We start from the raw sequence: 16,191 nt of genomic DNA on the forward strand, positions 1-16,191 counted from the left end.
ATGTATACAACATTGTACGAAAGTGCAGCGCCCCAGAGTCCTGGTCGTTGCAGTATGGTCGCTCTGCCACTAAGGGGAGTGATGTTATGTCTGATTGCACTAAAGGAGTCCACCTGACCAGGTATCACAGTCACACATTACACTTCACACTTCGGCCACCAGGAGCAGCAAAAGGCACTATGCATTAGGCCACTCCTCACACTCTGGTAAAACTGGGGGTTGGATAGGAAGTTAGTCAGAACGCAGCCTGGGAGAGCTCCAGGGAGGACCTGTCAGGGGTGGGTTCCTGGCAGGTACCTAGCAGAAAGGACAGAACGTGACGGAGCCGCGCCTGCACTACCTTGCGGCGGCATCCTAAGAAAGGACACGAATAGTGTTGAGCATTCCGATACCGCAAGTATCGGGTATCGGCCGATACTTGCGGTATCGGAATTCCGATACCGAGATCCGATACTTTTGTGGTATCGGGTATCGGTATCGGATACATAGAGATGTGTAAAATAAAGAATTAAAATAAAAAATATTGATATATTTACCTCTCCGGCGGCCCCTGGACTCAGCGCGGGTAACCGGCAGGCTTCGTTGTTCAAAATCAGCGCTTTTAGGACCTGAGAATCACGTCCCGGCTTCTGATTGGTCGCGGGCCGCCCATGTGACCGCCACGCGACCAATCACAAGCCGCGACGTCACCGCAAGCTATTAGCGCGCTCATTTTTGAAAAATGAGCGCGTTAATGACTTTCAAAGACGTAGCGGCTTGTGATTGGTCGGGTGGCCGCGACCAATCACAAGCCGCTACGTCTTTGAAAGCCATTAACGCGCTCATTTTTAAAAATGAGCGCGTTAATAGCTTGCGGTGACGTCGCGGCTTGTGATTGGTCGCGGCCACGCGACCAATCACAAGCCGCTACGTCTTTGAAAGCCATTAACGCGCTCATTTTTAAAAATGAGCGCGTTAATAGCTTGCGGTGACGTCGCGGCTTGTGATTGGTCGCGGCCACGCGACCAATCACAAGCCGCTACGTCTTTGAAAGCCATTAACGCGCTCATTTTTAAAAATGAGCGCGTTAATAGCTTGCGGTGACGTCGCGGCTTGTGATTGGTCGCGGCCACGCGACCAATCACAAGCCGCTACGTCTTTGAAAGCCATTAACGCGCTCATTTTTAAAAATGAGCGCGTTAATAGCTTGCATTGACGTCGCGGCTTGTGATTGGTCGCGGCCACGCGACCAATCACAAGCCGCTACGTCTTTGAAAGTCATTAACGCGCTCATTTTTCAAAAAAGAGCGCGCTAATAGCTTGCGGTGACGTCGCGGCTTGTGATTGGTCGCGTGGCGGTCACATGGGCGGCCCGCGACCAATCAGAAGCCGGGACGTGATTCTCAGGTCCTAAAAGCGCTGATTTTGAACAAAGAAGCCTGCCGGTTACCCGCGCTGAGTTCAGGGGCCGCCGGAGAGGTAAATATATCAATATTTTTTATTTTAATTCTTTATTTTACACATCCCTATGGATCCCAGGGCCTGAAGGAGAGTTTCCTCTCCTTCAGACCCTGGGAACCATGAGAATACCTTCCGATACTTGATGTCCCATTGACTTGTATTGGTATCGGATATCGGTATCGGCGATATCCGATATTTTTCGGGTATCGGCCGATACTATCCGATACCGATACTTTCAAGTATCGGACGGTATCGCTCAACACTAGACACGAAGCAAAGTATTTTGTGGAGAAGTGAGAAACGAGATCACAGCACAAGGAGATAGAACCAGTAGGAGTCGTGCCCCGAGAACGGCAACATCCTACTGAGGTGCGTAGCCGGTGGCTGGAACGCCGAGGAAGTAACTGACTTCAAGCATTACTTCAAACAGCTGCAGGACAGTTGATTACAGGTTGGCTGTCTACCTTAAATCACCTAAGCAGACATGGGGGGCAAACGTGGAGAGGGGCGTCTCTAGGGTCCCAGAATAGCTCCGAGCCTACCCGTCATACGGGTGCATCCTAGCCAGATAAACTTGGGGGACGGAGAAGAGAAAGAACTGATACGAGAGTTGTGAGAACTATCCCGTGGTGCTCAGCAGGGAAGGACTACAATACACAGGCGCTAGTTGGTAGGCAACGATTTCCACCTGCAAAGGGAACTCTGGATGTGCCTTCGGACCGGCCGGACTCAGCCAGCCCTGTTAGCAGTGCTCTGGATTGCGGATCCCGAAGTCTTCAGTAAAAAGGTAAAGAGACAACCCTGTGTCCTCGTTATTAACCGCGCCTCACATCATCACCACCTACACTACTGGGAAGGCCTGGGGAAGCACTTCACCTGTGGGAAGGTATATCATCTAGCTGCCATAACACCACCCCAGTGGACCCCAAGCAGCGTCGGACATCCTGACCGAATACCACAGGTGGCGTCACGAACCCTTGACAGACTTTCATCACCTTTTATTGGACTCCCCTTAGCAAGGTCACGGACCGGGTCCAGCCACCGTGACCACTCTAGAACCGAGACAGAGAGGACCGGTACCGAGTACCCCGCGGCCCTGTGTCTGGGGGCGCTCCAAAAGCCTAATTCTATATCTGATTATTTACAGAGAATAGCTAAAGGAGGGTGAGCAAAATACGGAGTGATCCATTCAGAGCGTTAACAGTGGAGGTGTTTGCACAGTTGACTCATGTGGAACAGAGAGCATTCATATGTTAGAGTAAACGGAGTTTATCTGAATCTGAAATTTTGTGCCTTGTTTTTTGCTTGTTGATCTATCGCTGCCTGACCTTGGACCTCGCTCTGACCATCCGTCTGTTTAACCCCTTTGCTCTGATCCTCTATCCTTCTAGTATCTTGACCTCGGACTATTACCTGACTACGTATGTCTCTTCCCTCTGTTGATGACTTTCCCTTCCTGGCTGTTGACCTCGGACTCCTTGAAAATCCATACTCACAGCTTGTCTGTGAGAAGTGACTCAGCATCACACTGGCCATATGAAGGTATTGTTGGATTTCTCTTTGAAAGATAAGCTACATGCACAAATAAATAGTTTGTAGGGGGAATGAAATCCTGCCAACAGATTTCTTTTTAGGCCCCCATAGTTTTTAGAGTGGAAATTTGAATTAACTCTAAATTGTTATGTAAACTGATCAGATAAATTGTAAAGTAATTCCTTGCCATAAAAGTTGGTTTAAACAAAAAAAAAAACAATTCCATAGAATTTCTGACCTGAAACAAAATGACCTGCTACATTATTTCAATGATCTTCTCTTTAACTCAGGAGAAAGTGTTAACAAGAGTAAAGCAGTTTATATTGCTCTGTCATTCTAACTGAATTACAGACTGGTTGCTTTAAAAAGGGACTGGTGCATCAAATCATTGTCTTTTACTTTTAACCATTGTTGCATCCAAGGGAACACATCATGTAGTCATCATTGCTTATTAGCAAAAGCATATTTACAAGCAATGACATTGCTGATTGTAAGATTGCACCTAAATCAACCATTTATTGAATCATCAAGAATTTCAAAGAGAGAAGTTTAAATACTGTGAAGAAGATTTCAGGATGCCTAAGAAAGTTCAGCAAGTGCCAGGTCCATTTCATAAAGATGTTTAAGCTACAAGATCAGTTCAGCCCCAGTGCAGAGCTCGCTCAGGAATGGCAGCAAGCAGGTGTCATTGCAGCGCCCCAGAGACCTGGTCATTGCAGTAATGTCGCTCTGCCACTAGGAGGGTGATGTTATGTCTGATTGCACTAAAGGAGTTCAGCTGACCAGGTATCACAGCACACATTACACTTCACACTCCGGCCACTAGGGGGAGCAAAAGGCACTATTTATTAGGTCACTCCTCACACTGGTAAAACTAGGGGTTGGATAGGAAGTTAGGTAGAACGCAGCCTGGGAGAGCTCCAGGGAGGACCTGTCAGAACTGGGAATCTGGCAGGTACCTAGCTGAAAGGACAGATTGTTACGGAACCACGCCTTCACTACCTTGCGGCGGTATCTAAAGAAAGGACACGAAGCGAAGGATATTGTGGACAGTGAGAAAAGAGATCAGGTACAAAGGAGAGCCAGTAGGAGTCGTGCCCCGAGAACGGCAATATCCTTCTGAGGCGTGTAGCCGGTGTCCGGAGCACCGAGGAAGTAACAGTCTCCACGCATTACTTCAAACAGTGGCAGGACAGTTAATTACAGGTTGGCTGTCTACCATACATCACCTAAGAAGGACATAGGAGGCAATCGTGGGAGAGGGGCGTCTCTAGGGTCCCAGAATAACTCCAGGCCTACCTGTCATAAAGGTGCGTCCTAGCCATAACAAACCTGGGGGACGGTGAGAGAAAGATCTAGAAAGAACGAGAACAGAAGTTGTGAGGACTATCCCGAATGGCCAGCAGGGAAGAACTACAACACACAGGCGCTAGTTGGTAGGCACTGATTTCCACCTGCAAAGGGAACTCTGGATGTGCCTTCGGACCGGCCGGTCTCAGACAGCCCTGTTGACAGTGCTCTGGATAGAGGATCCTGAAACCTTCAGTAAAAGGTAAAGAGACTGCAACCCTGTGTCCTCGTTATTCCTCGCACCTTGCACCACGCACCATCACCTTTCATTGGACGCCCCTTAGCAGGGTCACGGACCGGGTCCAGCCACCGTGATAACCCCGGATCGAATACCCCGTGGCCCTGTGTCTGGGGGCATTCCATCATTTCATCAGCACACATTGTGAGGAGAAAGCTTTTGGAAGCTGGTCTTACAGTCAAAAAAGGCAAAAAAATAAGTCAATTAACCCAGAAAAACATCAAGGACAGCATAATACTTGAGTAAAAATGCATTATCTGAAGAAGAACCCTTTGTACTATTTGGGACATTTGGAAGAATGACTGCTCGGAAAAGAAAAGCTGAGCTCTATCAAGAGTCTTGTGTCATGTCTACAGTAAAGCATAATGAAACCATTCATGTTCAGAGTAGCTTTCATCCAAGGGAGTGGGCTCAATCACAAATTTGTCTAAGAACACTGCCCTGCATAAATAATGTCATCTAAATATTCTACAACTGCTGTCAATGAATTAGAGCAATTTAGTGATGAACAATGATATACCAAACATGATGGAGCACCATGCTACATGGCAAACTGATAACTATGTAACTCTGTGATAAAATCATTGAAATGTAAAAAATCCAATTGAGCACGTGATTCAATCCTCAAAACGCAGGTGGACAAACAAAAATACAGAAATTGTGATAAACTGGAAGCACTGATTAGGCAAGGTTGAGTTTCCATCAGCCAGGATTTGGCCCAGAAGCCGATATCCAGCATACCAGGGCGAACTGCAGAAGTCTTTAAAAAAAAGGGTCAACAATGTAAATACTAAGTTGTTACATTAATTATATATTTGCCAATAAAATTGTAAAAATAAAATGCTAACTGTATGCAGCCTCATGATTTTTCCCTGATAGATGAAGTTATAGGGGAGAGAAGGATTCACGTTTTGAAATTTCAATGGCCGATTTTGTTTGGCAGGGATATAAGCAGCTGCCAGTAGAGTCTCTCTCATACAGAACATACATGTATGTGACTCAACGGATCATTTCTGTGTATGGTCAATTGAAGAGAGATTACTGTCAGCCGAACGATTGTTCTGTCGACAGCTATTTAATGTGTATGGAGGCTTTAAAACATGGGGAAGCACAGTTTCTCAGTGATCACCACTTTGATCCTGGGTTAGAATGATCCCCCAAAAAAAGACAACATCTGCAGGAAGTTTGTTTGTTGTATGTACGAGTGTTTCTTTTCTTTCTAAAGGTCTCTATGAGGCTGCTGGCACTTCCAATATGTATTGACCTACTGTTGTTCTGACTTTTTAAATTGATAACTAGTGGCCATATGATGAAGTCCCACAATCTATTGAACAGATGATGCACGTTTGCAGTTGGAACTTCTCAGGCTACCACTTCTCGCAATACACAGCCATCAATAAATGGATGTTAAAAATTCTAGGCATAAATGCAAAGACAATGATAAAAGGTCACCTGTGGAACCAATTTCCTCTGCTCATGAAGGAGCACATAAACCTTCTTTATAGCATTCTGAATCTGCATATTATATAGCACCATTCCCAAGTGCACCAACCTTTCAATCAATCAACATTTTATTTTATTGCCAGGTTCTGTGAGCAGCGCTGGGGGAAATACCAAAGCTTGCAAGAAGAACACAATAGCCAAATGCATAAAGAGACATACAGGGGACATTGCTGAGTCCAAAAAAATGTCATTTCATTGATATATCACATAACTTTGTGCTCGGCAATATGCACATATGCAGCAAAGCAGTCTTCAGAATGCAACCTTCTAGAAAATGAGCTGTTCATCTATTATTACTAGGGTATGATTGTTTGAAATTCAAATTTGTAAGCTTCACCCAATTTTCCCACAAAATTTGATTCAAGACAAATACATTTTCCTTGAATCGTAATACTGAAAATTGTATTACTTCACTGAGATATGTGTATAATATTCTTGAGTTCTGAAAGAAGTGCATTGAACCTGTTTTGACCTCTTTAATACAAATATAGCCGTATTAATGTCTATGTGACCTCAAGCTTCCTAGCTATGGATGGTAACAAGTGGTAACCAAGAGTGGTTTATATGTGTCTAATATTGAACTACTAAAATAAGGAAACTTTGTTAGCTGCTTCTAAACTCCAGTTATACCATCACCTGTACAATACTAAGGAAATTCGAAAAACATGATCTGCTGGTGGGCCTTAACTTCTTAGTGACAGAGCCAATTTGGTACTTAATGACCAAGCCAATTTGTACAATTCTGACCACTGGTACTTTATGTGGTTATAACTCTGAAATGCTTCAACAGATCCCACTGATTCTGAGAATATTGTACTGCATGTTAGTGGTAAAATTTCTTCGATATGACTTGCGTTTATTTATGAAAAAAACGGAAATATGGCGAAAATTGTGAAAATTTTGCAATTTTCAAACTTTGAAATTTTATGCCCTTAAATCAGCTATGTCACACAAAATACTTAATAAATAACATTTCCCACATGTCTACTTTACATCAGCACAATTTTGGAAACAAATTTTTTTTTTTAGGAGTTAAAAGTTGACCAGCGATTTCTCATTTTTCCAACAAAATTTACAAAACCATTTTTTTTAGGAACCACCTCACATTTGAAGTGACTTTGGGGGGTCAATTTAACAGAAAATACCCAAAAGTGACACTATTCTAAAAACTGCACCCCTCATGGTGCACAAAACTACATTCAAGAAGTTTATTAACCCTTCAGGTGCTTCACGAGATCTAAAGCAATGTTGAAGGAAAAAATGCACATTTTACTTTTTTCAAAAAAAATTTACTTTGAAACTAATTTCAAAGTAAGTCATCGAAGGTACTTCACTCAGTATTCTTAGGAATGGAGGCAGACGCTTGCAGCGGTGACAGCCAGGGTTCGTCGGAGGGGTGAGTATATCCATATTTTTAATTTTAATTCTTTATATTTTACATGAATATGGATCCCAGGGTCTGAAGGAGAGTCTACTCTCCTTCAGACCCTGGGAACCATCCAGGATCACTTCCGATATTTGTGACCCATTGACTTTCATTGGTATCGGGTATCAGTATCGGCGATATTCGATATTTTTGGGAAATCGGCCGATCCCATCCGATACCGATACTTTCAAATATCGGAAGCTATCACTCAACACTAATCATAGAATCTTAGAGTTGGAGAGGACCTCCAAGGTAATCTTTCACTAAATGCTAAAACTGACCTGCTATTATGATTCTCCAGGTCATTACGAGTTCATATACACCAAACATGTCTAGGTTCTTTTTTATCTTAGTGGTGAAAAAAAATTCCAAACTTTGTTAAAAAAAATTGTGCAATTTTCCGATACCCATAGCGTCTCCATTTTTGTGATCTCGGGTTGGCTCAGGGTTTATTTTTTGCGTGCTGAGATGTTGTTTTTAATGATACCATTTTGGTGCAGATACGACCTTTTGATCACCTATTATTTCATTTTAATGCATTTGACTTTTTTTCTCACTATGCCGTTTACCGATCAGGTTAATCCTTTTTTTCATTGATAGATCGGGCGATTTTGAACTCAGCTATACCAAATATGTGTATGTTTGATTTTCTTTTTATTGTTTTATTTTGAATGGGGTGAAAATGGGGTGATTTGAACTTTCATTTTTTTTAAAAAATATTTTTTACATTTTTTTACATTTTTATGTTTACTTCTGGCATGCGTCAGTAGTCTCCATAGGAGACTAGAAGCTGCCACAACCCGATCGGCAGATATAGCAGATTTAATCACTTACTATGAGCGTCGACCACTGGGTGGCGCTCACAGCAAGCCGGCACTGACAACCATAGCGGTCTCCAGGAGACCTCAGGTTGTTATACCAAAACACCGGTGACCGACGTGATTGCCAGAAACGTGATTTAAATGCCGCGGTCAGAGTTTGACAGTGTCATTTAACTGGTTAATAGCCGCGGGTGGAATCGCGATCCACCAGCGGCTATTGTGGGCACATGTCAGCTGTTCAAAACCGCTGACATGTCCCCGGATTGATGTGGGCTCACCGCCGGAGCCAACATCAAGGGCGGGAGTCAGATATTGGCATACTATTACACTCAATGTCAGTAAGGGGTTAAAATGTGGTGCCCCAAACTGGACACAGTATTCTAGATGAGGTCTGACCAAAGAGGAGTAGAGAGGATAATTACTTCATGTGATCTAGACTCTATGCTTCTCATAATACATCTGAAAACTGTGCTTGCCTTTTTTGCTGCTGCATCACACTGTTGACTCATGTGCAGTATGTGATCTGTTCATATACCCAAGTCTTTTTCACACGTGCTGTCTGTTGCTTAGTTCTATTCCTCCCATTCTGTAGATGTAATTTTCATTTTTAGTGCCCAGATGTAGAATCTGCATTTCTCCCTCTTATCTTATCTTGATCTTCGGAATTCTCTCTCTTTTCTAGTGTTAGCTATCCCTCCTAGTTTTGCATCATCTGCAAATTTGATTAGTTTATATTCAGCGCCCTTATCCAGATCATTTATAAAAATGTTGTTCAATGCTAAGGCCAGGACAGAGAACAGTCTTCCAATTGGATGTTTATTACCACTCTATTATTACGATCACTGAGCCAGTTAAGAATAGAGATCAGAGAATTTGCTCGGGTTCCCTCTTATTCAGCAAGCTATAGCGTCACAGTCACGACACATGCATGGAGAGCCTATTTGTTGGGCTCTCCATGAATATGTCGTGACTGCCACTCAACCACGACACATGCAGCTGGGGCGCCATTCAGTTGTAGGTTCATCCATCCTGGTCTCTTTAAATGCTTCCAATTCTTCCTTCTCATCGGGATTATTACTGATTGTTACTGCGCAGTGAGAATTTCTTTTAGCAAAATTTCTCATCCTTCTTGGACATTCCTGTCCAATAGAACATACAGCCATTGGACCTCTCTTACCTTCTTTCTGAGTTAATTAAAGTCTGCCTTTTTGAAGTCCAACCTTAAAACCTGAGTTGTCGTAGGTCTTCCTCCTCTTCTAATCCAAAATTCGAGGATAGCATGATCACTACCTCTTAAATATCTCAGCCACATTTACTTCCTCAACCATTTATTTCCTGTTGGTAAGAATTAGGTCCATTATGGCAGATCCTCTTGCTCTCTTTTCTACCTTTTTAAAGATAAAGCTGTCAGCGAGAGAAGATAAGAATTTTCTGGATCCATTACTTTTGCATGAGAGAGATTGCCAACAAATATCTGGATAGTTAAAATCTGCCACGATCAATATGTTGTACTTTTTTGAGAACAAAGATATCTGATGTAAAAATAGTTCATCCATATCTCCAGTCTGTCCATGCGGCCTACAGTAAACACCTACAATAGTGTCATGTCTGTTCTTCTCTCCTTGTATTTGCAGTACCCCAGGTTACCGGTTGCTGGAGTGATGTTGCTTTTCCTTCGGGGAAGGTGATGTCATGCTCAGAGGCAAGGGAATTCTCTTCAACAGGTAAGGCACACACATGCAACACATTCTGAACCCATGCCAGGAGGGGGAGCTCAAGACCCGGATTCAGGGGAGCTTCCCTAGGCTTAATGTATCCTGACCTGGAGGAGGAGCTAGTTTAGTCTGGGAGAGACACAGAAGTAGAAGGACGTCTGGAGCAGATGTGAGAGGCCTGGCAGCCACAAGGGAGCTGCAGCCTCAGGGAAGGAGTAACCTGTTGGGTTCCATGTGGAGCAGCCAGAAGTGAAGGAGCATAGGAGAGAGACAGCACTCAGAGGGGAACTGCGGCAGGGCACTCTCGGAGCTGAAGCGCAGAATCTGGGAACCGGGAGCCCGAGGCTTTTGTGGGACTCTAGGACACAGAGCAGAACTGGAGGGCATGACACTACACGTTACGTGCCCGCACCACGCCTGAGACGCAGCAGCACCTGAGGAGCCCGGGGCATGTTAGAGTCCCTGTAAAAAGGCTCAAGCTGCCCGTCATGCAGGTACCTGTTCCAGGACAGGGGGAAACTGACGGACCCTATAGGAAGCGTCAGGCAGCAGGGACCTCATCTTGAAAGGCGCTAGCTTGAAAGGCTCATGGACTTCTACTGGTACAGGAGAACTCTTATTTGCCTCTGAGCCGGCCGGATCACCATCATCTGTGCCTGGTACCCTGGACTGTGGCCTGTCACCCACAAGTAAACCAGGCAAAGACTTACAACCTGTGTCTTATCTTTATTCATCGGCACATACAAGCTACACCCTACACTAAAGGACCCCTGTGGAACCCGCTTCACCTGTGGGAAGTGTAACATGCATGCTGCCACAACATCCCCCAGGGGACCCCTTTAATGCAGCGTCAGTCCAACTACTGACCGAACTCCACAGGTGGCATTATGACAAGCTTTGAACATTTACCCCCTTTAACGTTGAGGCCCAGGGCCACGGACCGGGTCGCAGCCACCGTGACATTCCCCCTTGTGATCGGACCTGGCACCTAGTACTCCACTGCCCTGGGAGCAACTCAATTTTGGCATCACAAACAGGATTTTGTGCCCTGGCGTCGCCGGGTACTGTGCACCATGGATTACAATGGACTGTGTTATACTATGTGAGATTGAAATATGGCCACCATTGCTGTACCACAAGGTGGATAGAGAACAGGAAGAGATGTGTTGCTATGGGTGGAATTCAAGCATCAGCACAAAAGCTGGATCCACTCCCTACAGAGACTGTAATGCAAAACAAAGATGTCCGTCACCAGGAAGGGTCAGCCCCGGAGGGAGCTGGCGGAAAAGTGCGTGAGGCACAGAAAGAAAAAGAAGATTGTGGAAGAGCATGGCAGCAGGATGACTGCACGCAACCTGGTCAAGACCCTGGTAAACAGCGAAGAAGCGCTGCCAGAACTAAGAGAAACCCCAAAAGATGTTCCCGGTCGGCAGCAACATGAAACCTCTGACCTGCAATCTACTCTGGACCCAAAGCTCCTCACCGCAGAGATGGAGGATCTGGCCCAGCAACTGATTAAGACCCAAATGACAGTGGTGGCCGCCTGGAGTGATTCTCTGGTCTGGAGAATGAAGACCACCCAGCCGCCACACCAACACTTACCAGCTGCATCCCCAGCCCCAGAGGAGCCTGCAACATCGACTTCGATGGAACCGGAGGGCAATGCACTGATGGAGGAGACGACGACGCTGACAGGAGATCCGGAGCCCGCTCCTACAACCCCGACAGAGCCAGAAAATAAGACCCTGCCGGAACACAAGCCTGCACCACCAACGGAGAACCTGGACTTCACGACTGCCGCCCCGACGGAGCCAGAACGTGAGATCCAGCCAGAAAGCAAGACGCCGACAAGCGAGATGCCGAACACGGAGACGACAACACCGCAGCACCAGGCCCTGCAGCCCGCGGACCAAGCACAGTGGCAACCAGACCCCAGCAGAGGCAGAACAAGACACTGACATCGGTGAGACAGGTATGTTCACTGTCCAAGTAGCCGAAGACACCTTAGTGGGACCACTAGCACCCCCGACAACATTAGTGCTCAAACAAGTAACTACTGCCATGACTTGGGACTGCATAACTGATGCATGTTACACATTGACTGAGCCCATGATCCCAGTAGCATCACCCCTGAAGGCATGTAGACCTAAAGAGACATTACACTGGAAACACCCCAGCACAGATCTTATGGGATTCCCATTGGAGGCCCTATCAGCAGCTAATAATGTACAATTGACTGACTCAGAAGACTTTTGTAAACAGATTTGTGAATTAGCAGCGGAACAGAGACAACGCCAAAATAAATGGAAGGCCATGGAGCAAAAGAACTTAATAGCTAAAGCTCAACCCCGTTTAATTAAACCTGCCAGAAGAGGGCCCACTAGAACTGGAACTGTAGTATCCTTTAACTTGGACAGAGGTTGGGCATTCATAAGAGAACAAATTGGACAAAGATAACTCTTTGTCAACCGCAGGGATGCGGAGTCACACCTGTTAAGGGGACACCCTGACCGCGATTTATACCCTGGTGACAGAGTCACTTATACCCAACACCACGGAGAAAGGGGATACTACGCCCTCGATGTGAAATGGTGCCATGGACATCCTAACCACACCCATGTAGCCACTGAAAGTGGAACTGAAATGCATACCCAGGCTACACAAACTCCAAATGCTGAACTGTTTTCAACACTGTCACCAGTTGTGACCCCTACATATGGACTTCCCCAGTCAGGAAGCTGTGAATACCAGGACCTGCCCTGGAAAAAGCAAATGTAAAGAACATTCACCTGCATGAAGTAACTGATGTATATATGTTGTTTTGATTCTCTTCTTTTTTTACAGTTTATGTGGACAAGATGTTTCACTGGAAACTGTTTTTAAATAGTCTGGCACCTGTTCCGGTGCCCTTTTCTTAGATAACGCCGCACGCTAGTAGCGTGAGCAGAACTGTATACATCATGTCACCTGTTGACATGCATGTCTCAAAATAGTTTTTACCTGTAATGATTATGTTTTCTTTTGCCAGTCTGGGAGTACTGGTGTTAATGGAAGGGGGGGGGAGTGCAGCACCCCAGGTTACCGGTTGCTACAGTGATGTTGCTTTTCCTTCGGGGAAGGTGATGTCATGCTCAGAGGCAAGGGAGTTCTTTTCACGAGCTAAGGCACACACATGCAACACATTCTGAATCCAGGCCAGGGGGGGGAGCTCAAGACCCGGATTCAGGGGAGCTTCCCTAGGCTTTATGTGTCCTGACCTGGACAAGGAGCTAGTTTAGTCTGGGAGAGACACAGAAGTAGAAAGATGTCTGGAGCAGACGTGAGAGGCCTGGCAGCCACGAGGGAGCTGCAGCCTCTGGGAAAGAGTAACCTGTTGGGTTGCATGTGGAGCAGCCGGAAGGGAAAGAAGCATAGGAGAGAGAAAGAGCACAGAGGGGAACTGTGGCAGGGTACTCTCGGAGCTGAAGCACAGAATCCGGGAACCGAGAGCCAGAGGCTTTTGTGGAACTCTATTACACAGAGCAGAACAGGAGGGCACAACACTACAAATTAGCTGCCCGCACCACACCTGAGACGCAGCAGCACCTGAGGAGCCCGGGGTTATGTTGGAGTCCCTGTAAAAAGGCTCAAGCTGCCCATCGTGCAGGTACCTGTCCCAGGACAGGGGGAAACTGGAGGACCCTGTAGGAAGCTTCAGGCAGCAGGGACCTCATCTTGAAAGGCGCTAGCTAGAAAGGCTCAGGGACCTCTACTGGTACAGGAGAACTCTCATTTGCCTCTGAGTTGGCTGGACCACCATCATCCGTGCCTGGTACCCTGGACTGTGGCCTGTCACCCACAAGTAAACCAGGCAAAGACTTACAACCTGTGTCTTATCTTTATTCATTGGCATATACTATCTACGTCCTGGGGACCCCGCTTCACCTGTGGGAAGTGTAACACCCATGCTGCCACAACATCCCCCAAGGGACCCCTTAAATGTAGCATCAGTCTAACTACTGACGAACTCCACAGGTGGTGTCACGACAAACTTTGAACATTTACCCCCTTTAATGTTGAAGCCCAGGGCCACGGACCGGGTCGCAGCCACCGTGACATTCCCCCTTGTGACCAGACCTGGTACCGAGTAACCCACTTCCTCGGAGGTGACTCATAATCTTACCCAAACAGTTTCTACAGAGTCACCATTCTCTGAAGCCTGGATCTCTGTGGAGATAAATGCTTTCCTAACATACAATGCAACAATCATGTGTGTCATCCCCCAAGTGTCAGTGATGCTTATGACATCCTAGCTGTCTTCCTGTGTAAGCCGCTCCAATTCTTTGGAGACACTTATTTATCCGGTTATGCCAAATACTAAATAGGTGATGTTGTTCTCCGGGTGCTTGCTATACCTGCCAGATACAACATAATTCTGAAAGGTTCTCTGCAAGTAAATGTGCTAGAATTTGAAGAGCCAGATTATGTATTCAATTTCATAATACAAACAAACTCAGCTATACTAAGTCTGTATGACTATGTGCATTCTTAAAATCATAAAAATTGTGTATCTATTCTGCTGATCTGCAATTGGGAATTTAAAGACAAACATTAAAATCTACAACAAAACTGTCCATAAAATGATTACCTGTGATCAGATTGATGGATAGAAAGAATAACACCTGAATTTAGAACAGTCTGCTTCAAAGTCACCAACACAGTGAATTCATGTTTATTCCTCAGTTTCTGAAAAAGTTGTTCTGATGAAGCGGAAGAAGCTTTTAAATTTCTTGAAGAATCTGGAGAAGAGAAGAAACAGATGGTTTTCATTTTGATGTTTCTTACAATCTAACAAAATCAATAATCTACGAGTTTACAGTCCTGTAAGGTATTTAATCCATGAAATTCTCATTGACCATGGTTGTATTGATACAACACAGACAAAATGTTAATCGCCCTCAGTGTTAAAATTTACAGATTTAATTAAAATATTGATGACCTGCTTTTAGTCATCATACATATATTTAATAAATGATTCACAAGTTCTAGCTAGGGCAACATCAAGGCTCACACACAATTCACAAGACTGTTTTTGCAGATATCTTTTACATTAGAGTTTGACTTTACCAATGTATACTAATACTTCCAGATTACCGTACTTAGTTCACAACCACATTAAAAATTGTTGTATAAAGGAAATATTAAAAGGGAAAAAGAGAACAGTTATTGGAAAGACTAGACATACTGTATATATAATACAGAATTAAACTTATATTGTTAAAAAAATAAACAAATATCAAAATAATATAAAAGTCATTTACACTGTTGTATGATCATTGATGAACATTATTGACCTTGGATAATGTCCATTTAGTCTTGAGAGGAACAAACTCTAAGGGTGCTAGGCTTTGGCCAAAAATGTGTGCTACTGACAAATGTTTCTCTCCACCCATACACATGAATGCTCTATTTGGCCAATTTTCCATGTGCTCTGTAAGCGAAGAGGGTAAGCCACTTGCAAACATCTCTGAAAGCGAATTAACGAGCTGGAGAACAGATGGATTGGGTATTTGAATTCAAGCTTCCAATGCTTCACTCTCCTGACATTATTCGTTAAGAGAGGCTCGCCAGGTGCCAAAACATGTTTGATGGCTGGCCGATCTCATCAGAATCAGCGGGGTTTACTGACTTTCATTTAAAGGGACTCTGTCACCTGAATTTGGCGGGACTGGTTTTGGGTCATATGGGCGGAGTTTTTGGGTGTTTGATTCACCCTTTCCTTACCCGCTGGCTGCATGCTGGCTGCAATATTGGATTGAAGTTCATTCTCTGTCCTCCATAGTACACGCCTGCGCAAAGCAATCTTGCCTTGTGCAGGCGTGTACTATGGAGGACAGAGAATGAACTTCAATCCAATATTGCAGTCAGCATGCAGCCAGCGGGTAAGGAAAGGGTGAATCAAACACCCGAAAACTCCGCCCATATGACCCAAAACCAGTCCCGCCAAATTCAGGTGACAGGTTCCCTTTAATGTGTATTAGGCCTCTTTCAGACATCCATTTTTTGCATACGTGTATTTTTTAAAGATAGCACTCGTACCTGTGAATGGTCTTATAGGGCATTGATTTTTGGCAGAGTGAGTAGTCTTCAGAAAATCATGTCCCATTTGGATCCAAGTTACGGCTA

General features: G+C 44.9%; 1 protein-coding gene across 1 annotated transcript in view; it reads right to left on the reverse strand.

Annotated features, from left to right (window-relative positions):
- Positions 1 to 16,191, reverse strand: part of NELL2 (neural EGFL like 2) — a 587,110-nt gene that overhangs the window by 466,625 nt on the left and 104,294 nt on the right. Inside the window, exon 3 of the mRNA XM_069764734.1 lies at positions 14,654 to 14,804. Coding sequence (XP_069620835.1) covers positions 14,654 to 14,804 — 151 coding nt within the window. The remainder of the gene's footprint in view (positions 1 to 14,653; positions 14,805 to 16,191) is intronic.

The sequence above is a fragment of the Ranitomeya imitator genome, chromosome 4, assembly GCF_032444005.1.
Source record: "Ranitomeya imitator isolate aRanImi1 chromosome 4, aRanImi1.pri, whole genome shotgun sequence".
NCBI lineage: Eukaryota > Metazoa > Chordata > Amphibia > Anura > Dendrobatidae > Ranitomeya > Ranitomeya imitator.